Here is a 22,721-nt window from a genome sequence, read left to right as displayed (position 1 = left end):
TGGTGCCTCTGGTTCATTCACAGCAGGCTGCTTCTTCTTCTTCGCGGCCATCTTGGGGTCGATGCCAGGACGCCCAAGTGCCTTGCGCTTCTCGGCCTCATTGTAGGCCTGCACACATCGTTCTGCCAGAGACTTCATCCGCTCTCGTGAGCCCTGAGCTTCAGCATGCTTCTTCAGGAAATTTTCCTTGAGCTCATGCAACATGGTTTTGAAGCTCTTGACTTCCTGCACGCTGAGCCTAGCCATGTGCTTCTTGAAGTGAGCCTTTTCATGATCAATTTTCTGCTTCAGCTCAACTATGCGCTGAGCAATGGCAAGTTCTGAGGCAATTGCGCCTTGGAAGGCGACACTGAGACCGACAGGCAGCTGCAGATCTTCGAAGCTGATGTCTGGTGAGGCAAACCATTCATCGATGAAGTTGTGGATGATGGCGACATCAAAGAGAGGTAAATTGTTGAAGATTTCAGCTTCTTCTTTGCTTTTGATAAGCTGCTCTAGAGCGTCATCTCCCAGATCTTCATTGCTTGATAGATCAATGGCTTCGCTGCGCAGAATGGCAGCAACAGTGAGCTCTTTGCCGGTTTGTTGCTGGGGCTCCTTTTCTTTCTGGGGCTTGGAGACGCGGGATACGTCTTCAGACTGCACACTGACTTCAGGAGGTGCAGTTTTCAATGGCTTCGCTTTTGAGATTTTTGAGGCAGGGGCCGGCTTTGAAGCTTTTGGTTTCTTCGTCTGCTTTGGCTTCGGCACAACAGGAGCTTCATCAGACTCAGAGTCAGCTGGAGGGTCATTTACGGCAGTCCCTTGGACTAAGATGTGAGTGATCAGGCCCTCAAGATTGGCAAACGGACCGATGACATTGGGTTCCGCGTCGCGTGTGCCATCTGCCCTTGGTGCGGAGGGACCAGGGTTGAAGTCTAACCCAAATTTCTTTTTGTTCAGCTTCGCTGATTGTTGAGCAAACTGGAAGTTGCGCTTGAAGAGATTGTCGTCACGACACCAGAGGAGTGACGACGGATGCGCATCATCAGGCTGTGGTCCTCGGACCATGCATGGGTAGAAGCCTTGAGCAATGGCTTCATCTCTGGTCTTGGGTACGAGATTCTTGTATAAGATGTCCCCCCATGGCTTCTTGATGGCACTTTTCTCAGCATACTCCTCAGTGACGAAGCGGTATTTGAACCACTGTTCAGCCCAATAGCGTCGAATCCATTGGATTTGGGTCTTGCACTGCCCATAGCTCTCTTCTGGATCTGTTTTGTACATTTCTGCCAAGTCTTCAGGCAAATCCTTGGAAGTTCCCTCACGTCTCTGTCTGCCCCCCTTCCTTGCTGCTGATTCTGAAGCCATAAATTTTAACTTGAAAGGCTTCGAAGCTTTCAAAGGCTTCAAAGGCTTTCTTTTTCTGGACCAACAGGAACTGGCTTCAGGAGAGTTTATGTGATGTTGTAGGAATTCTGCAAATGAATGCAGACTATGAGAACCGAAGGATTCTCCCACGGACATGTACCTGTGACAGCATTAAGGTGCGAGGGAAGGGGAAGAGGTCATATGCATTCTCAGAAGGTTTTGAAGATTAATCAGTTTAGAAGACATTGACCTCATCGTGCGAAGACATTCACTCATAGATAAGAAGTTGGTTCCAGATTTGTACGAACCCACATATCAGTACAAGTGAGGAATCTAACTACTTTATGAAGCACAAGTGAATATACTAGGCATGTTATGAGATGCAGCAAGAGATCTAACTAGTGTGAAGAGAAAACTTCTTATGGTAGAAAGTGACAGAACCATGAGATCAAAAGAGGCTGTAAAAAGAAGTTTTATTTACCACACTGGAACTGCTAGACGGAAGTGGGATTGATGCCGAGCAGTTCAGTCCTCCGTGCCCTAACTTGGCGACGGAAAACACCTACGGCGACGGCGGAGAGGACGATGTCCGCGGTCGGCGTGAGGACGGCGTTGGAGAGGTTGCGGCAGCGAAGCGCTTCGTCTCCGGCGTCGTCGAGTGCTAGCGGTGGCGCTAGGGTTCTTGCGAGGAAGGAAGAAGGAGATAATGATTGTGGTAAGTGTGAATTTATAGGCTCAGGGGCGGCACTGTGCTATTACACAGGTGCCCCTGGCGGTTCGCATTTGGGGAACGCGTGGCCAGTTAGCGGAAGTTTGGGGTTTGTTCCATGTCCCACGCACGCCTAAATTGTCGGGCAGTCGTTCCTACTTCTCCGGTTTTTATGTGGAGGAATGAGCATTAAAAACGGACTTTATGGTTGTCTCTATATCTTCAGCCGACAAGGACACAGTGAAGACATTCGACAGTTTCAACAGAATGCATATGACTTAGAGAGATAGAGTTTGAGATAGAAAGCATAGAGAAGTTTGGGGTCCGATCACATTCACTTAGTTCAAAAGATTCAACACGAAGCCATAGCTATAAGTGAATGCTGTAGAGGACAGAGCACTAGTATGTATATATATATCTATACAAGCAACATAGTGAAGATAATTATGAAGACATGTTCGAAGCCAAACCAAATGTGAAGATATTGCAAGGTAACGCCATGAGTAAAACACTTCAAAATGGAACGTTTGGTGGTGGCGTTACCCACCGTATAGGAAGTATTAGACCCAGACACGGCGCACAATTATCGTGGCGCTCCGAAGTCAAATTCCTCATTAATGTATTCACATTTAGAATGTATGTCTTCATTGATTGAAGATATACTTTACTTTGTGTGTTGCACATCTAAGTCGTCAATATGCATAAGTGTTAGGATGTGTGCCTGATCACAGGACATTTGAGGATTCCAAGATATTTAGCTCACACCGTAACTTGCAAAACTTCTTCTCATCCAAGGGCTTGGTGAAGATATCTGCCAATTGCTCTTCAGTGTTGACGTGTATGATATCAATGTCTTCCTTCACAACATGATCTCTGAGAAAGTGATGACGAATTTCAATGTGCTTTGTCTTCGAGTGCTGAACTGGGTTGTTGGCAATCTTGATGGCGCTTTCGTTGTCGCAGTAAAGTGGCACTTGCTTCAGATGAATGCCATAGTCCTTGAGTGTTTGCTTCATCCACAGAAGCTGAGCGCAGCAAGATCCAGCAGCAATGTATTCAGATTCAGCAGTGGAGAGAGATACACAGTTCTGCTTCTTTGAAGACCAACATACAAGTGATCGTCCCAGAAAGTGACATGTGCCTGATGTAGACTTGCGATCAACCTTGTCACCAGCATAATCAGCATCCGAAAATCCAACCAAATCAAACTCTGAGCCCTTTGGATACCATAATCCTAGAGTTGGGGTGTGAGCCAAATATCGAAGAATTCGCTTCACAGCTAAGTGATGCGACTCCTTTGGTGCCGCTTGAAATCGAGCACACATGCAAACACTAAGCATAATATCTGGCCTAGATGCACATAAATAAAGCAAAGAACCAATCATGGAGCGGTATACCTTTTGATCGAACTCTTTACCATTGTCGTCAGGACCTAGATGATGTTTGGCTGGCATTGGTGTTGTGAAGCCTTTGCAGTCTTGCATACCGAACTTCTTCAGGCAATCTTTGAGATACTTCTCTTGAGATATGAAGATGCCATTGCGTTGTTGTCGTATTTGAAGACCAAGGAAGAACTTCAGCTCCCCCATCATGGACATCTGATATTGCTCTTGCATCATATATCCAAACTCTTCACTGTACTTCTGATTGGTGCAGCCGAAGATAATGTCATCCACATATATTTGGCACACAAACAGTTCACCATCATATGTCTTCGTGAAAAGAGTGGGATCCAGGGAACCAGGTATGAAGCCTTTGCTCTTCAGGAAGTATTTGAGTGTGTCATACCAGGCCCTAGGGGCTTGTTTGAGGCCATACAGTGCCTTGTTGAGCTTGTATACCATGTCAGGATGTTTTGGATTTTCAAAGCCAGGCGGTTGTGCAACATACACTTCTTCTTCAATCTTGCCATTGAGAAAGGCACTTTTCACATCCATTTGATATAGAAGTATGTTATGATGATTTGCATAGGCCAGCAGTATGCGTATGGCTTCAAGCCTAGCCACAGGAGCAAATGTTTCATCGAAGTCAATGCCCTCCACTTGAGTATATCCTTGAGCAACGAGACGAGCTTTGTTTCTGACAACTTGACCATGCTCATCTTGCTTGTTGCGGTATATCCATTTGGTGCCTATTATGTTGTGCTTCCGTGGATCAGGACGCTTAACCAGTTCCCATACATTATTCAGTTCAAACTGTTGAAGCTCTTCTTGCATAGCTTGAATCCATTCAGGTTCCATGAAGGCTTCTTCAACTTTCTTGGGTTCTGATATTGATACGAATGCGAAGTGCCCACAGAAATTTGCTAGCTGAGTTGCCCTTGAACGAGTGAGTGGACCAGGTGCATTGATGCTGTCAATTATTCTGTCAATCTGCACTTCATTGGCAACACGAGGATGTACAGGGCGAAGACTTTGCTCTTGCTGATCTGTGTTGTTGTTGGGAGGAATGTCTTCAGGCTGAGCATTGTCTTCATGTTGATCAGGTGCTGAGATGATAAGTTCTTCTTCAGGATGAGCTTCAGAAGGTATAATCTCTCCAGTTCCCATAAGCTTGATTGATTCACTAGCTGGAACTTCATCTAGCACATTTGGCAGTTGCTCTCTTTGTGAACCATTTGTCTCATCGAACCGCACATCCACTGTTTCAACCACTTTGTAATGAAAGAGATTGAAGACTCTGTAGGAGTGCGAATCCTTTCCATATCCAAGCATAAAGCCCTCATGTGCTTTTGGTGCAAACTTTGAGGTGTGGTGTGGGTCCTTGATCCAGCACCTTGCGCCAAATACTCTGAAGTAACTGACATTTGGCTTCTTGCCAGTTAGGAGTTCATAAGATGTCTTGTTCAGAAGCTTGTGAAGATAAACACGATTGATTGTATGGCATGCAGTGTCAATGGCTTCAGTCCAGAATTTTCTTGGAGTCTTGTATTCATCTAGCATTGTTCTGGCCATCTCAATGAGTGTTCTGTTCTTGCGTTCGACGACGCCATTCTGCTGTGGCGTGTACGGAGCTGAGAATTCATGTGTGATGCCCAAGGTATCAAGATATGTATCAAGGCCAGTGTTCTTGAATTCAGTGCCATTGTCACTTCTGATGTGCTTTATCTTGGCGCCAAAATTGTTCATAGCTCGATTGGCGAAGCGTCTGAAGACATCCTGCACTTCAGTCTTGTAAAGGATTATGTGCACCCAAGTATATCTAGAGTAATCATCAACAATGACAAAGCCATAGAGGCAAGCAGAAGTAGTAAAAGTTGAGTAGTGAGTGGGACCGAAAAGATCCATGTGGAGCAGTTCGAAGGGTTGTGTAGTAGTCATGATTGTCTTCGAAGGATGTTTTGCCCTTGTCATCTTCCCTGCTTCACAGGCACCGCATAAGTGATCTTTCTTGAACTTGACGCCCTCGATGCCTATGACATGCTTCTTCTTCGCAAGGGTGTGGAGGTTCCTCATGCCAGCATGCCCAAGCCTCCGATGCCAAAGCCAGCATTCTGAAGCTTTTGCAAGAAGACATACTGCAAGTTGTGGTCCTGCTGAGAAATCTACCACGTACAAATCATCTTTCGATACCCTTCAAACACTAGAGACTTGTCAGATTCCATTAGTACCAGGCAACGATATTTTCCAAACATTACGATCATGTTCAAATCGCAAAGCATTGAGACAGACATTAAGTTGAAGCCAAGGGATTCAACAAGCATGACTTTATCCATGTGTTGATCCTTTGAGATTGCAACTCTACCTAGACCCAATACCTTACTTTTACCAGTGTCAGCAAATGTGATGTGGCTCTTGTCGGATGGACGTAAGGTTGAGTCCATAAGAAGGCTTCTTTTGCCAGTCATGTGATTTGTACACCCACTGTCAATAATCCATTCTGAAGACTTTGAAGTCGCTGGTGTCGTACCCTACAGTGCAGTTAGGGGGATAGGCTTCACGAAGAGAATTGTGAAGCAAAAACATTTGACGAACCAGTGGGTTATGAAAACTTAGATCCAGATTAGGACTAATAGGGAGAGTAGCATGCGATTCAGGAACGAAGTACATAATGATGCCATTCGGGCATTTTATCTTGCGCCCTACAAGATTTTTAAGGTCCCCAGCAATAGCATCAGAAGATTTTGTTTTTCTGCTGGAGACCTTTCCCTGCAAAAGAGAGTTAAGCTTTCTTAACCACCCACATCTTCAAGGGTGGCTTAGAAGCAATAAGTCTAAGTGCAGCATCTGAGAATTTTGGCTTTGAAGCCTTAGCAAACAGTCTAGCAGGTGGACAATAATACTCATAGGAATAAGCAGAATAATTTTTGGTCATATGAACATGACGGTTCGAAGAACCGCTCTCATATTCATATGCCTGAGTATGGTTTCCCTGCAAAACATTTGCGTTAGTGTGACTCAGGTGAGTCCTCTGTTTGTATGAAGCCTTTGGACCGTATGAAGCCTTTGGTCTGAGGTTTGTCTTCTTCAAGTGAGGTGTCATGAAGACATTCACAGGAAGATTTTCCAGACACTTTTTCGGAACCCAGATCTTCTTCATAGGCGGTCCATTCCTGCAGTTAGTACCAATGTACCTGGCAAACACTTCACCATTCTGATTCTTAAACAGTTTATAGTTTGCATCAAAGGATTCATCAATGATAATGGGGTTAGCACAAGTGAAGCCAGATAAATTGGATGGATCTGCTGAAAGTTCCTTTGCAGCAACCCATGTGGTTTTGGGGTACTGCTCAGGTTTCCAGTAAGAGCCATCTGCATTTATTTTCCTCACGAACCCAACACCCTCTTTCCTAGGGTTTCGGTTCAGAATCTGCTTCTTGAGGACATCACATAATGTCTGATGTCCTTTAAGACTTTTGTACATCCCTGTTTCAAGCAATGTCTTCAACCTAGCATTCTCATCAGCAATAGCAGTGGTATCCTCAGCAGAGGGGTTAGTTACCACATCAACAGTTGAAGATATTGCAACAGCAGTAGCAGTGGAACATTCAGCAACAGAAGTAGCATTATCACGCTCAATGCATTTAAGACATGGTGGTTCAAATCCTTCCTGAGCGGAACTGATCTGTTCGGCGCGAAGTGACTCGTTTTCCTTTTGAAGATCTTCATGAGCCGCTCTCAATTTCTCAAGTTCTTGCTTCCTTTGAAGATAATCATAGGAAAGCTTTTCATGAGTTGTTGAGAGAGTATCAAGACGATCTTCAAGTTCCTGATACTTAACGTGAAGATTTTTTATGTCTTCAATTAAGGATTCAGATCGAGTCATTTCAGCACCCAACAGATCATCGCTTCTGTCTAACAGTTTTTGAATATGTTCCATAGCTTTCTGTTGTTCAGTTGCAATTTTAGCAAGTGTTTTGTAGCTGGGTTTTGAATCACAGTCAGAGTCATCGTCACTAGATGTTTGATAGCGAGTAGTGCGTGTGTTTACCTTGGCACCGCGTGCCATGAAGCAGTAGGTAGGAGTGGAGTCGTTCTTGTCATTTGCGTCGGTGTCGGTGATGCAGTCATTGTCTTCAGTGTTGAAGATGGACTTGGCGACGTATGCTGTAGCCAGACTCGCAATGCCAGAATCAGACTCCTCCTCAGACTCCACCTCTGCCTCCTCAGAAGCAGACTCCTCCTCTGAATCCATCTCCTTGCCAACAAACGCACGTGCCTTGCCAGATGAGCTCTTCTTGTGTGATGAAGACTTTGAGGAAGACTTGGAAGAAGACTTTGAGTATTTCTTCTTCTTCTTGTCGTCAGAATCATATTCCTTGCTCTTCTTCTTCCTTCTGTTCTCATTGTCCCACTGTGGACACTCAGAGATGAAGTGTCCAGTTTTCTTGCACTTGTGACATGTTTTCTTCTTGTAGTCATGAGCAGAAGCTTCATCATTCCTTGAGCTTGATCGTGAAGATTTTCTGAAGCCTTTCTTCTTGGTGAATTTTTGGAACTTCTTCACTAGCATTGCAAGTTCCCTTCCAATGTCTTCAGGATCATCAGAACTGCTGTCAGATTCTTCTTCAGATGAGGAAACAGCTTTTGCCTTCAAGGCACGAGTTCGCCCATAGTTTGGACCGTAGATATCTCTTTTCTCAGAAAGCTGAAACTCATGTGTGTTGAGCCTCTCAAGTATGTCAGACGGATCGAGTGTCTTGAAATCAGGACGTTCTTGAATCATCAGGGCTAGGATGTCAAACGAACTATCAAGTGATCTCAGCAGCGTCTTGACGATTTCATGTTTGGTGATCTCAGTGGCGCCGAGGGCTTGAAGCTCATTTGTGATGTCAGTGAGCCGATCAAATGTGTGCTGGACATTCTCATTGTCATTTCGCTTGAAGCGGTTGAAGAGGTTGCGAAGAACACTGATTCTTTGATCTCTCTGGGTTGAGACGCCTTCATTGACCTTGGAGAGCTAGTCCCAGACCAGCTTGGATGTCTTCAAGGCACTCACACGGCCATACTGTCCTTTTGTCAGATGGCCGCAGATGATATTTTTGGCAGTAGAGTCCAGTTGAGTGAACTTCTTGACATCAGCAGCAGTGACACCTTCTCCAGCCTTGGGAACGCCGTTCTCGACGACATACCATAGGTCGACGTCAATGGCTTCAAGATGCATGCGCATCTTATTCTTCCAGTAGGGATATTCAGTTCCATCAAAGACGGGGCATGCAGCGGAGACTTTGATTATCCCTGCAGTCGACATAGCTAAAACTCCAGGTGGTTAAACCGAATCACACAGAACAAGGGAGCACCTAGCTCTGATACCAATTGAAAGTGCGTTATATCGACTAGAGGGGGGGTGAATAGGCGATTTTTATGAAAGTCTTCAAAACGTGAGAGTTATGAAGACAAACAGCGAAGATTATGCCTATTACTATGCAGCGGAAGTTAGATTACACTAGGCCAGCCATGGTCATGTATTCAATAGAGTGAAAGCACAATGACAAACAACTGCAGTGTAATAAGGATCAGGTAGGAAGAAGTTATGAAGCCAAACAGATCATACATTCACGTTGTGAAGACAAAAGATAAAGCAAGCATGCAATGGCTTCACAATGATGTAACAGTAAGAAAAGGAAGTGAAGATGAAACCAGTGACTCGTTGAAGACAATGATATGTTGGACCAGTTCCAGTTGCTGTGACAACTGTACGTCTGGTTGGAGCGGCTAGGTATTTAAACCTTAGGACACACAGTCCCGGACACCCAGTCCTGAACACACAGTCCAGGACACCAAGTCCTCACCGTATTCTCCTTGAGCTAAGGTCACTTAGTCCTCGCCCAATCACTCTGGTAAGTCTTCAAGGTAGACTCCCAAACCTTCACAAACTTCGTTCACTGGCAATCCACAATGTCTCTTGGATGCTCTGAACGCGACGCCTAACCGTCTGGAGGATTCACAGTCCTCAAGTGTAATAAGTCTTCAGATCACACAGACAAGAAGACCTAAGTGATGCCCAATTTGCTCTGGCTCTGGGTGGTTAGGGCTTTTCTCCTCACTAGGAATTTTCTCTCAAAGGCTTCGAGGTGGGTTGCTCTCAAACGACAAAAGTCGTGCACTGAAATCTGAGCAGCCAACCGTTTATGGTTGTAGGGGGTGGGCTATTTATAGCCACTTGGCAACCCGACCTGATTTGTCCGAAATGACCCTGGGTCACTAAGGAACTGACACGTGTCTCAACGGTCAGATTTCAAACTCTCATGGCAACTTTACTTGGGCTACAAGCAAAGCTGACTTGTCCGGCTCTGGACAAGATTCGCTCTCATTGTCTTCACTCGAAGACATAGGTTTTTGATTTAGGCATCACTTCAGTCATTCTGACTGGTTCTCCTGGACCCCACTTAACAGTACGGTGGTTCCTATGACTCAGCACAAAAGAAAAAGAACTACGAAAGATCTAAGTCTTCGAGCTCCATATGCTTCATAACATGTCTTCTTTTGTCATAGTCTTCAAAGTGAATATCTTCATGTACCACCTTTGTCTTCAATGTCTTCATACATTTTTAGGGGTCATCTGTGGTAGTAAAACTGAATCAATGAGGGACTTCTACCTGTGTTTTCCTGCAATTCTCACAAACACATTAGTCCCTCAACTAGGTTTGTCGTCAATACTCCAAAACCAACTAGGGGTGGCACTAGATGCACTTACAGGCGCTACGACCTACAAATGGGCCGGACCATTACCACGTGTGCGAGGAGCAGGAACGCTTGCCAGATCAAAAATGGAGAGAAAAGGGTAGGGAACCACGGATCAAACCCTAGTCTCCCGCAATGAGGGCGGAGGTTATAGCCACTGCGCTGCTCAAGTGCTCACATTCTTTAAGTGCAACAGTTATATAAGAACTATGGAGCCCGGGCAAAGAACGAATGTCGCTGGAAATCATGAATGTCGCTGGAGCAAAGGTTCTGGAACTTGGGGTGTCCGAGTTCCACGAAGTCTGCACACTCTGGAGTCTTCAGACATGATCTAGTGTTCGTCTGGAATCGGTGACAACACTTCTAGAATGTCCAGACTAAATACCAGGAAGAGCTCGGAACCTCCAGACACCGGAGTCACTGGAATATGGCATGACTTGCACCAGTGGTACTGCAGCCAATGTATCTTTCCGTTTTTGCCCCTCGCTTACCCCTTCATGCCTTAGGATTATATATACCCTTCTCCCACCTCAGAACTAGGGGAAACTAAGAAAAGGCTAAACATTAGAGCTTAGCTTATGTACCTCTCCATGTAGGATTGCTCCTTCATGGAGATGACTCCCCTACTGGAGGTGAAGGCCTCCTCTTGAGGAAGACTCTGCAGGAGTATTAAGACCTCCACCTATGGGGAAGATTACTCAATGAAAGTCAAGACCTACTTATCTAAGTTGTCTTAGGAGTTGATGAAGAACCCTATCTTGTTTCATCTTTCTCTCTCTCTTGGATGATTTGGATAAAGCATTTATCCATGTGTATCCTGTGTTGCAATATGTGTGTTAATTTGTGTTTCTTTCCCTTGTGATTCCTCCCGTTTTCCCTTATGTTGCAATCGGTGCAAATTTGATCAAACTAGTCCATCATAGTTGATTCAAAATCGATTCAACCACTAGCATAAACTATTTTAGATAACAATTGACCAAATCTAAATTAAAGATTACATAAAAATTAAACAAACTACTCATCATCACTATCAGTGATCTCGGCAACCATCCTATCCCATTCCTCGTGGATCATGGGGCGAGTGCCCTCGCCCGTTCCGCCGCCACCGCCTTGCCATCTCCGTCGCCATCAGACACAGAGTCGTCAATGTCGCTGGAGCAAAGGTTGATAACCGTCGTCACCCCGACCTATAGAGCTTGTACTGTCGACACTCTCTTTTGACACGCTCCAGATACACGCGGCGGAGCTCCGCCATGTATTCCTCGTCGGTGCACTCCGCCTTAGGTGATCACGGGCCTCCAAATTTTCCTGCAGCTCGTGTGCGGAGGCCACACAAAGATAGACGGGGGCCAAAACCGACAAGCCGCCGGGAAAGTTTAGATGGGCCAGGCGTTTTCGCTAAGGAGGCACACGGACATGATGTCATACGCCCGTGCTGCCTGTACCGCCGAGTGATAGGAACTGATCCAGTGGGTTTCACGGTTGGTGATCTCCGCCACCCACGTCCCCCACGCCCATTGCCGCACGCCGAGGTACCTCCTCCATGACGCCGACGGCGGTGGCAGGTCAGGGAACCAGGACACGCCACCGGGACCATGGGCTGCGGAGCATGGATCGCCGCTTCTGATCGATGGTGGGGAGTAACGGCGGTTGGATCCGGTCATTTTGGGCGGTGGGGCGGCGCTGGAGTGGATACAGCGGCGCGCCAGTGAGGATGCGGGAGATTGGGCGGCGGCGCAACGTATAAGATCGAGCGATAGGTGAGAGATGTGAGATTTTTACTCCAGCGGTGGGCGGCCGAGTATATTTAAGGGTCGGGGCAGGCCTGGAGTAAACTTTATCCTCCTCTAACGGTTTTAAGAGATCGGTTAAGTGCTATTTGGAGGAGTAAAATTCTCTACCGCTTTTTAGGGGATCGGTAAGAGATGCTCTAAAGTGGGATATCTATGTTTGCTGGTCGTGTATTGCTGCCATTTATGTGAATCTCTCTCAGCCCAATAGTATGGATAATCAAATTAAAGATATCCATAGCATGGGAACGTTGAAGCTTCTTGTTTTTCTCCCCACCAGGAGCTCATCTTTGAATTCCTCATGTGCAGCCCCATAGACAAACAATAGGCCCCACTTAGTTTTTTCTTTCACCACATCCCATAGAAGTAATTGCATGATAGTATATGCCATGCTCACTGGAGATAATCTCCAACCTCTCTTTTTCATACCACATAAAATCCCTCCAGCTTTTCCCACAGAAGGAATCACTTCCAACAAAACAACTCATAAGGATCCAATTTTCTAAAGAAACCAGCAGAAGATTTCTTTTTCATAGTTTCCTGAAGCACAAGGAAATCAAGGGAGCGACGAAGGGACTGAGGAGTAAAAAGAATTCCTAACTCTCCGATATATATAATCCTAAATGACTCAAAACATTTTTCTAGACTCAACAACGCCAGCTATTCGATCAAGCAGGGGGCTCCTAAGGTCGGGGAAGGCTCTGATACCAACTTGTAACGCCCTCATGCGGCTATATCTCCTACGTGTCGAAGCACGACTTAGAGGCATAACCGCATTGAAAGCAATGTCGCAAGTGAGGTAATCTTCACACAACCCATGTAATACATAAGGAAAAGAGATACATAGTTGGCTTACAATCGCCACTTCACACAAATACATGAATAAAGCATTACATCAACCAGATACAAACAAGGTCCGACTACGGAACCCAAAATAAAAGAAGACTACCCCAAATGCTACACAGATCCCCGATCGACCCCAACTCGGCTCCACTACTGATCAACTAGAACGAAACAACACAAAGGACAAGATCTTCATCGAGCTCCTCCTTGAGCTTGGTTGCATCATCTGCACGATATCATCGACACCTGCAAGCTGGTTTTGGAAGTATCTGTGAGTCACGGGGACTCGACAATCTCACACCCTCGCGATCAAGACTATTTAAGCTTATAGGTAGGAAAAAGGTATGAGGTGGAGCTGCAGCAAGCGACTAGCATATTTGGTGGCTAACATATTCGCAAAAGAGAGCGAGAAGAGAAGGCAAAAGCACGGTCGAGAAACTATGATCAAGAAGTGATCCTAGAACAACCTACGTCAAGCATAACTCCAACACCGTGTTCACTTCCCGGACTCCGCCGAGAAGAGACCATCACGGTTACACACGCGGTTGATGTGTTTTAATTAAGGTAAACTTCAGGTTTTCTACAACCGAACATTAACAAATTCCCATCTGCCCATAACCGCGGGCACGGCTTTCGAAAGTTCAAATCCCTGCAGGGGTGTCCCAACTTAGCCCATCACAAGCTCTCACGGTCAACGAAGGATATTCCTTCTAGCGGGAAGACCCGATCAGACTCGGAATCCCGGTTACAAGACATCCTCGACAATGGTAAAACAAGTCCAGCAAGACCACCCGCTGTGCCGACAAATCCCGATAGGAGCTGCACATATCTCGTTCTCAGGGCACACCGGATAAGCTAAGCGTACGGGAGCCAACGTAACCCAAGTTGCCAAGGGACGGCCCCGCACGGTGCTCTGGGTTGGACCAACACTTAGAGAAGCACTGGCCCAGGGGGGTTAAAATAAAGATGACCCTTGAGTCTGCAGAACCCAAGGGAAAGAAAAGGCTAGGTGGCGAATGGTAAAACCAATGTTGGGCCTTGCTGGAGGAGTTTTATTCAAGGCGAACTGTCAAGGGGTTCCCATTATAACCCAACCGCGTAAGGAACGCAAAATCCGGGAACATACACCGATATGACGGAAACTAGGGCGGCAAGAGTGGAACAAAACACCAGGCATAAGGCCGAGCCTTCCACCCTTTGCCAAGTATATAGATGCATTAATTAAATAAGAGATATAGTGATATCCCAACAAAATAACCATGTTCCAAACATGGAACAAGCTTCAATCTTCACCTGCAACTAACAACGCTATAAGAGGGGCTGAGCAAAGCGGTAACATAGCCAAACAACGGTTTGCTAGGAGAAGGTGGTTAGAGGCTTGGCTTAACAATATGGGAGGCATGATAAGCAAGTGGTAGGTATCGCGGCATAGGCATAGCAAAAGAGCGAGCATCTAGCAAGCAAAGATAGAAGTGATTTCGAGGGTATGGTCATCTTGCCTGAAATCCCGCAAGGAAGAAGAACGAGTCCATGAAGAAGACAAACGGACGTAGTCGAACGGATCCTCACAACTCCGAAACGAAACCGAAGCTAACGCGAGAAGCAACCCGGAAAGAAGCAAACAACATAGTAAACAACCATCACATAATCATGGCATGATGCACAACAAGTATGATGCATGTCCGGTTTAATGAGGCATGGCATGGCAAAGTGCACAAGCAATTCTACAAATTAAGTGGAGATCAATATGCAACGAGTTGCATATTGACGAAACACCACAACAAGTTATTTAGTTCGATCTCGTTTAAGTACCCAACAAAATTAAATGTTGGTTAACATGGCAAGAGGTGTAGCACAAAAAATTATCTATTTAGGCAAGTTTAAATGAGGCCGGAACGCCAAACAACAATTCCGGTAAATCCCCATATGCATTTATCTATTTGGTGCAACAGCAATTTTAAACATTTAAATGTTATTATCATGATGCGAATGACATGAACAAGTTTATGCAATTTTTATTAAAAGTTGGCAAGAGCATTATGAAGCATTTGTCACCGTGGTGGAAAGAAAAGGGGTGCCACGGCAACGAAACGTAAATGATGCCACGGCAACATTCCGATGATCCGGTAGCTCACGGGGATACCGGTGCAAAAGGAAGTGGGTGCGAGTGTGTCATGCAAGAAGATGGGGTGCTCCCGGATTCCGGGTTCCCACAAGACGGTGGCAAGGCAAAAGAGGGGCTTCGTGCAACGAACAACTCGGACATGGATCAACACACGGTCCAACTCATACAAAGCAAGCATTCGTTCACGGACGTTGTCTCGAGGTTATACCTTCGAAGCATGCGTTATCGGAGGGGTTCAAGTTCGATGCGGTGTAGAGGAAGTAGACGTTCTCGGGACGTTGAGGGAAGTAGTGGTACTTCTCCGAAGAGGAACTTGATGAACCCAACATCTCCAAGGCGACGGTAGCCGTACACGGCAACGGTAACTTGGAGGGTCATCCAATACGTGGTACTTAGGTGAATCCACGAGAAAGGGTAGTCGTACATGGTTCATCGAGGAACTTGACGTTTCGTCTGTAGTCGTTCGAGCGTCCGACGGTAATGGTACTCGGTCGTTTCAAAGAGGTACTTGGGGTGATTCGACATTGCCGGTCCCGTCATCTCGAAGGGGTACTTGACATCCTTAGCGATTCCAAAGACGACGGTAGAGGTACACTTGTTGTAGGGGTACTTGTCGGATCCACGGCGACGGTAGAGGTACAAACGTTCTGGCGGTACTTGAGGAATACTCGACATCTTGTCGAACCTAAGTGACAGTAAACATTCTCGCGGACGAAACCGGGAGGCGAAGGCAAGGCAACGCGGCGGCGGCGTGTGCTCACCGGTGAAGCAGCAGCAGAAGACGAAGGTGGACGGCATCGGCCTTGGCGCGGAACGAGGGGGGCGGAGCTCCTGCTTGAGCAGAGGGCTCGGGCGCGGGACTTGAGGCACTGGAGGCGATGGGGCTAGGCGGGCCGGAGCAGAGCCAGGAGGAGGAGGTCGCGGGCGACGAAGCAGCTCGAGGAAATGGGCTCACTGGCCAGAACGGGGCACCACGGCAGAGGAAAAGGGGTCGCTGGTGGCGCTGTTAGTGCAGCTCTGCTGGAGGCGCGGGCGCCATGGCAGGGAGGCGACGGAGGGGCGACGGAGGAGTTTGCTGGGGCGCGACCTCCAGGGAAGCAGCGCCGCTGCGGGTGCTGTGCGTGCGTGAATGGTGGCGGCGGAGGAGTTGCACGATGGTGGCGGTGCAGGCTGACATTGCAGAGGCAAGGGAAGGAGCGAGGAGGCGTGGCCATGGGGATCGGGATCGTGATCCCTCTCTCTGTTGCGAGCGTGTGAGGAGGAGGGAATCGAGGAGAGAAGTGGGATCGGGCTCGGTCCTCCCTGGCGGCGCAAGGGGAAAGCGAGGGGGAGAGACCAGGGGGTCGGGAGGGGGTGTTCTGGGCTAGGGTTAGGATTAGATGGGCCGGCGCGGGAGGCCCAGTTGGGAGGAGGTCTAACAGGCCGGTGGGGATGGAGAGGCCCAGGTGGGCTGACCTCCCTCTCTCTCCCTTTCTCTAAATTCTCTTTTTCCATTTAAAAACAAAACAGAAAAAGAGAAAGAAAAGAAAGAGAAGTTAGGGATGGAATCTGGGCATGAGGATAATTTTCTTGAGGTCGCAAAAATGTGTTTGTACCGAGAAAAATAGAAAAGGCCAAGATTGAGATATTTAAATTCAAACTCATTTGATTTAAATTCAAATGATTTGAATAGGAAGTGAGGGTTGGGAAGGTCCAAAATGTTCGGATTTTTGGTGGAGCTCCGAAATATGATGAATGAATTTATGGACAAAGTTTGAGGTTAAGATGTGTGGTAACAAAGGCCTGGGGAATTACTTGCAAGTGTGTTTTGGTGATTCCAAATTAATGAAATATTTATAATAACTCCCTAAATATTAGGAGGATATGTTATAAAGAGAAGTCACTCTTCCCTCGATTTAAATGGATCGAAGATCCACACAATTTATTTAGTTGAGATGCAGAAGATTTATGAGATGATGGCATGATGACATGATGCAATGATGAATGCAATGAACCAAATAAATCACACGACGAAACCGGGAAACCCTGGAAGGCATCTGAAGCTCCGGTCTTGGGGCGTCACAGCAGGCCTGGAGTAAACTTTATCCTCCTCCAACGGTTTTAAGAGATCAGTTAAGTGCTGTTTGGAGGAGTAAAATTCTCTACCGCTTTTTAGGGGATCGGTAAGAGATGCTCTAAAGTGGGATATCTATGTTTGCTGGTCGTGTATTGCCGCCATTTATGTGAATCTCTCTCAGCCCAATAGTATGGATAATCAAATTAAAGATGTCCATAGCATGGGAACGTTGAAGCTTCTTGTTTTTCTCCCCACCAGGAGCTCATCTTTGAATTCCTCATGTGCAGCCCCATAGACAAACAATAGGCCCCACTTAGTTTTTCTTTCACCACATCCCATAGAAGTAATTGCATGATAGTATATGCCATGCTCACCGGAGATAATCTCCAACCTCTCTTTTCCACACCACATAAAAGCCCTCCGGCTTTTCCCACAGAAGGAATCACTTCCAACAAAACAACTCATAAGGATCCAATTTTCTAAAGAAACCAGCAGAAGATTTCTTTTTCATAGTTTCCTGAAGCACAAGGAAATCAAGGGAATGACCTTCTATTAAACAAGAGAGGCAGGAAGCCGCCCCCCTCCCGTCTTTCAATTCTGTAATCACATTCATTTATATCTATGAGGGTTTCCCACCCTGGTAGACAGAGGATGGGCAGAACTAGCAGCATTATTAAGGGTTGGAGTACTGCTCACGGGTCTAGACACAACCACATTAACTTTCCTAGTTCTTTTCTTCTTGGACATAACACTTGTAAAAAGAATCCTCATTAATAGAGGCAATAAACCTCTGGTCTATCTCAATGGGGGTGCCCACCCCTTTCTGATTAGTTATGTATAAACTATAAAGTACTATTAACATTAGCATCAGCATCAGCAACAACAGGAATATCAATATCATTATTCATCCTGGTTTTCTCAAATTCCCTAATAATTTCCACACAAGTAAAATCATCATCAGGAATAATCACAACCAACTTAGCAGCTCTAAGCATCAATTGTTTATTGGATAAGGCATCAAAAGAATTGGATTTAGGGTTAATAGGAGTACCATCCAGGTTCCTCTTCCTTGTCAATGCAGCAGCTCTAGTTCCCACGTTCTCCATGTTATTCTGCACACATCTCTTCAGGGAATAAAGGTAGAGTGGGAATCACCACTTCTCAGAAGAACTGCTAGGAGATTGGAGCATACATGCCGCATCAGATTGCAGTCCACTATCATCATTATCCTGGGGACAGTTGGTGACCACATCCACAAAAGATCCACTTCTCTAACAGCAATATTGCTGGAGACAGTCAGTGACCATAGCCAGGTCTTATGTATAGTACGTATCATTCATTGTGAATTATTTTCTTCTGAAACAAAATCTAGTAGGCACTGGTTTACAATCGAAGTGTTAAAGAAACCAATTATATGTATATGCTTATGCCACCTTTGGTTTCTGTAATAACAGAATCATGCACATGTTGATTTATTCAAGATTCCTCGTTTCTCTAAAAAATAAATAAAGAACAGGTTCAGGTCCAAACAAAGAATCCCATGAAATTAAAAAAAAAATTGTATACTAAACTGTTGTAACAACATGGAGGATCCTGCATGTGAAGTAATGTGGTTCAGGAGATCACACATGATAGGAGACGTCTGAACAATTAAGCTTTATATATGCATCCTGGTCTGAAGTAACGAATGTAGTTTCTAGAATCAATTCTATCAGCAACTGTATATACAACTGCAACAATTGGTGTATATACAGCTGTAACAACTGGGTACAGGAGGCCACATATGTGAATCGGCGTTATTCATCTCCAGGTGTCAGTTCAACGCTCTAAGTAGCCTCAAGACCAGAATAACGCACCTCCTCACCATGAACAGGTCATGAATAAGAACAGAAGCTAGCCCCCGTCAGGTTGAACAGAAGTGAGCAGCGATGAGAATTCACATAAGAAACTCCCCCATGACCGGTAGACATAGTCATCATGGAGCGCTGTTGGGGTGCAGTCTGAAACACCAGATACTCAAGGAGGATTTGGAAGAAATTATCCTCCACAGCATCGAGTTTGCATGATGTGGAATGTTTGTTTCCCAAAAGAACAGCATTTGCACACAAGCATAAGAATCCTTTTGGAAATCAGCAGCCTTGCAAGAAAACAATGAGATAAATGAGAATTTTTTAATAAAGTCTTCATCTTCAATGAGAAGGTGAGACAAATTAGTGCAGCTACATTGAACATTGCTGTGTTGCATCTTTTATTACCACTCCAAGGTCGCTTCTTAATATGACAAGGCACACATAACTTTTCGCAGCACACATAATATTAAGCTACAGACTGCACTTCTTGGGATACTTCTGCCATCCAAATTCAATACAGAAAGCATCACCGTCTCCACGGCCAAATTTGTGTGTGAGCAGCTTTAAGACTCTAAAAGTACATAGAACTATAGGAATCTTGCACCTGATGTTACATGCTTACTGAGGACTACTAGAAATTTCTGACTACCCTTTGTTTCAAACTAAATTTCCTAATCCTCTTTACTTCAATTTTCATATACAACCCAAAATAAAATGAAACTAGTCCTAGAAGTACATGAAATTCACTTTTTGTTAGCTTGCGCCTTTCCTCTCCAGTATTCGCAAATTAAAAGCAGCTATAAATTTTTGCATGAAGTTCATCCCTTTAAGTAGAGAATTCACCGAAACATGCAAAGAGCTAGAAGAAACATACTGACTTCTTCTGCAAAGATTTTCAGATGCAAATGTGCAAATCCATATCATTCCTGAAATGCAATACAAAGCAATGGGTGCCGAGAAGTTCCAAGTGATTCATCTGCAAATAAGATTTAACAGTTATGCCTGGCTCGATAAGAAAAAGAGCAGGACAAATGAAATATCATCAAAACAGATTGCAAGGAGTGGTTATGGACAGTGATGTTGGTCTACTGCACCTTAGCAAAGATGAGCCTGTTGTGAGCCTTCATTGCAGGAGGAGGGCATCATTCATGTACCAAATAGCACCTAGATACCAAATCACAACTCACACATTGATAACTCAGGCATGAATTGCAGGCTCTCTGGTACGATTAGAACCACAATCCAACTGAACATTTCTGATGTGACATTTGTTCATCAACTGTCCTGCCTCACTGAATCGACCCATTTTAGTAAGTGCAGAAACAATTGGCCAGTATGAGTGATGATGATCGGTCACAGTACAGCAACTAGACTCTGTTGCAGCTAGAATTTCTTTGGCATCATCAACTCTTCTTTCATCACACAGAGCTTTAATCAGGATGTTGCATGTGTAACCGTCTGGAACAACACCTAATCTCAGCATGGCATTAAAAATACTACGAGCTTTATCTACTTTCTTCATTCTGCAAAAACTCAAAATGGGAGCATTGAAGGAATATGCATCGGGAGTAATGCCGTCTATTTTCATTTTATTAAGAAGATCAATGGCCTTGTTAACGTGCCCTACTGAACAAAGCGCACGCATTAGTACATTGTAAGTATGAGCATTTGGTCTAACACCCCACTCTGCCATCTCACTGAAGCAATCAAACGCATCATCCATTTGATGGGCATGGCATAGCCCGTCAATGAGGGAGGTAAAAGTAATGATATCTGGCATGAAACCATGTTCCATAAGCATCTTAAGAACGGCCTTTGCATTATGTACATCCCCTAACTTTGAGTAACCACTTATCAGTATATTAAAGGTAACAAGGTTTGGAAGGAAACCTTTCTCTCGCATCTGTTTTATAATCTCCACTGCCCTATCCACTGCACCTTCCTTGACAAAGCAATCTATCACCATGTTATAAGATGCCACACTAGACAAGAGCCCATCCAAAACCATGCGCTCTAAATAGTGGTTTGCCTTTGAAGAACTTCTGCAGTCCAGTAAGGATTTGATGATCATAATATAGACATGAAATCCAGGATTCCCGCCTTTCTTTACGAAATCATCAACCAACTCACACAAATCACTCAACTCCAGGCACTTCACAGCACAAGAGACCACAATGCCAAACATTGCATTGTCAAGGAGAAGACCCCTAGTTTTCATCTTCTTCACGACCTCAACTACCTCTTTGGCCATCCCATTCTTTGATAAGCAATACAGCATAGTATGCCACGCACTTGGGTGCAGTGGAGGCTGACGTCCTATCCACTCACTAAGCATCTCATACGCCTTGTGGCTCCCCAAGCACCGGAATGCACCATGAACCAAAGTCCTGTACGAGGCCTCGTTCGGTGATACACCCTTATCCTTCATCGTATTGAACACATGAAGTGCGTCCTCTGGCCTGCCAGCATTGCAGAACCCATCAACCAACATCGTGTAAGTGAACACATTCGGCTTGATCCCGACGCCCTCCATCTGCCTCACCAGCCGGAGCGCCTCATCGACGATCCCACTACGACAGACCCCGTGAACGAGTGTGTTGTAGGTGAAGCAGTCCGGCTGGCACCCGTCCGCAGGCATCTGCTGGAACCTGAGGTACGCCGTGTCGACGGCCCCAGCCCTCACGGACGCCGCGATCAGGGCGTTGTACACCGCGGTGCTGGGCCTCAGCCCGAGGCGCGGCATTTGCACGAACACCTCGTGCGCGTACTGCGCGAGGCCCAGCCTGCCCCAGCTGGCGATCATGGAGCAGAGCAGCTCCTCGGAGACCTCGCACCCGCAGCCCCTGACCTCCGCCACCAGCGCCGCGGACAGCACCAGCGGCCCGCGCCGCCACAGCGCGTCCTCCAGGGCCCGCCGCACCGAGGCGTCGCGCGCGAAGTGGGTCCCGAACCGCGACGCCCAAACGTAGAGGCGGACGCAGAGGCGGGGCTCGAGGGGCACGGCGGCGTGCAGCACGCGGACCACGAAGCGCGGGCCCAGGCGCGGCAGCGCGGCGGCGAACTCCGAGTTGAGCCGCGCGAACCAGTCCTTCTCGGCCAGGATCGACGCCGCGCGGGCCGGGTCGGCGGGTTCGGACGGACTCCGGCCGGAGTTGGTGGAAAGGTTGGATCTCGGCGGATTACGGGCCGAGAGATTGGCGCGGCAGCGCAGGAGGAGATCGGGGCGCCTCCTGCCTGCCATCGCCATCCGCTTCGACCGGGAGGCGGAAGAAATTCAGACAAAATGTTTTGGGGAGCGGCGCGGTGTCTCTCCTGTCTCGTGGAGAGGTTTGCAGGGTTTTAGTGGAGAGTTGTCAGCTAACCATTCTAAAATCACTTCAAGAATGAAAATTCAACTTCAATTCAAGTTTTCCAAATTTGGGAAGGGAAGTTTAAAATCCGGGTCTATGATTTGTTTTTGTTTTTTTGGATTTCGTTGCAAATCAAGTGTCGGGTTTATGAGCATGGCAAATCCAACACTCAAATAGCAAATTATGTTGTCACGAGGATGGTAGTTTCTTTTAGCAAGCATGACAAATTCATGTCATTTTCAATTTTTTGCCAGGAATGCCATGCTTGCTACAGAAAATTGTCATCCTCGCGATAACATATAACAACACCAACAAAGTTTTTCATGTATCTCTTTACAAACTCCTTTGATGTTAGGTTAGTCTACCTCGACCTTTCTTGACGTTATCAATGTGTCTTAACACCCTCTATGCATTGGTGTTTCTGAAGACATGCGCTGAAGCACAAACTATTTTAGATGATGTTGGACAAGCTTCTCCGTAACCGGCGTCACTCAGCTCTCTCGCGTATATCATCATTTTGGGCCC

At 46.1% G+C, this 22,721-nt stretch overlaps 1 protein-coding gene across 3 annotated transcripts; it reads right to left on the bottom strand.

Annotated features, from left to right (window-relative positions):
* Positions 1-18,637: 18,637 nt before the first annotated feature.
* LOC123102580 (putative pentatricopeptide repeat-containing protein At3g16890, mitochondrial) lies at positions 18,638-22,165 on the bottom strand. 3 transcript variants are annotated; one of them, XM_044523980.1, is made up of 3 exons: positions 19,941-22,165; positions 19,721-19,822; positions 18,638-19,133 (listed from the first exon to the last, which is right to left on the bottom strand). In XM_044523980.1, exon 1 carries the CDS (start codon positions 22,091-22,093, stop codon positions 20,045-20,047), a length of 2,049 nt encoding a protein of 682 aa, XP_044379915.1. In that variant the 5' UTR covers positions 22,094-22,165; the 3' UTR covers positions 18,638-19,133; positions 19,721-19,822; positions 19,941-20,044. The 3 variants fall into 3 exon arrangements, with proteins under 3 accessions (XP_044379915.1, XP_044379914.1, XP_044379913.1); XM_044523979.1 differs by having other exon boundaries at positions 19,725-19,822; XM_044523978.1 differs by having other exon boundaries at positions 18,638-19,822.
* Positions 22,166-22,721: the final 556 nt, after the last annotated feature.

This window comes from Triticum aestivum, chromosome 5A (genome assembly GCF_018294505.1).
Source record: "Triticum aestivum cultivar Chinese Spring chromosome 5A, IWGSC CS RefSeq v2.1, whole genome shotgun sequence".
NCBI classification, from domain to species: Eukaryota; Viridiplantae; Streptophyta; class Magnoliopsida; order Poales; family Poaceae; genus Triticum; species Triticum aestivum.
Note: the sequence above shows the minus strand (reverse complement) of the source record. Positions and strands in the feature narration are given on the sequence as shown.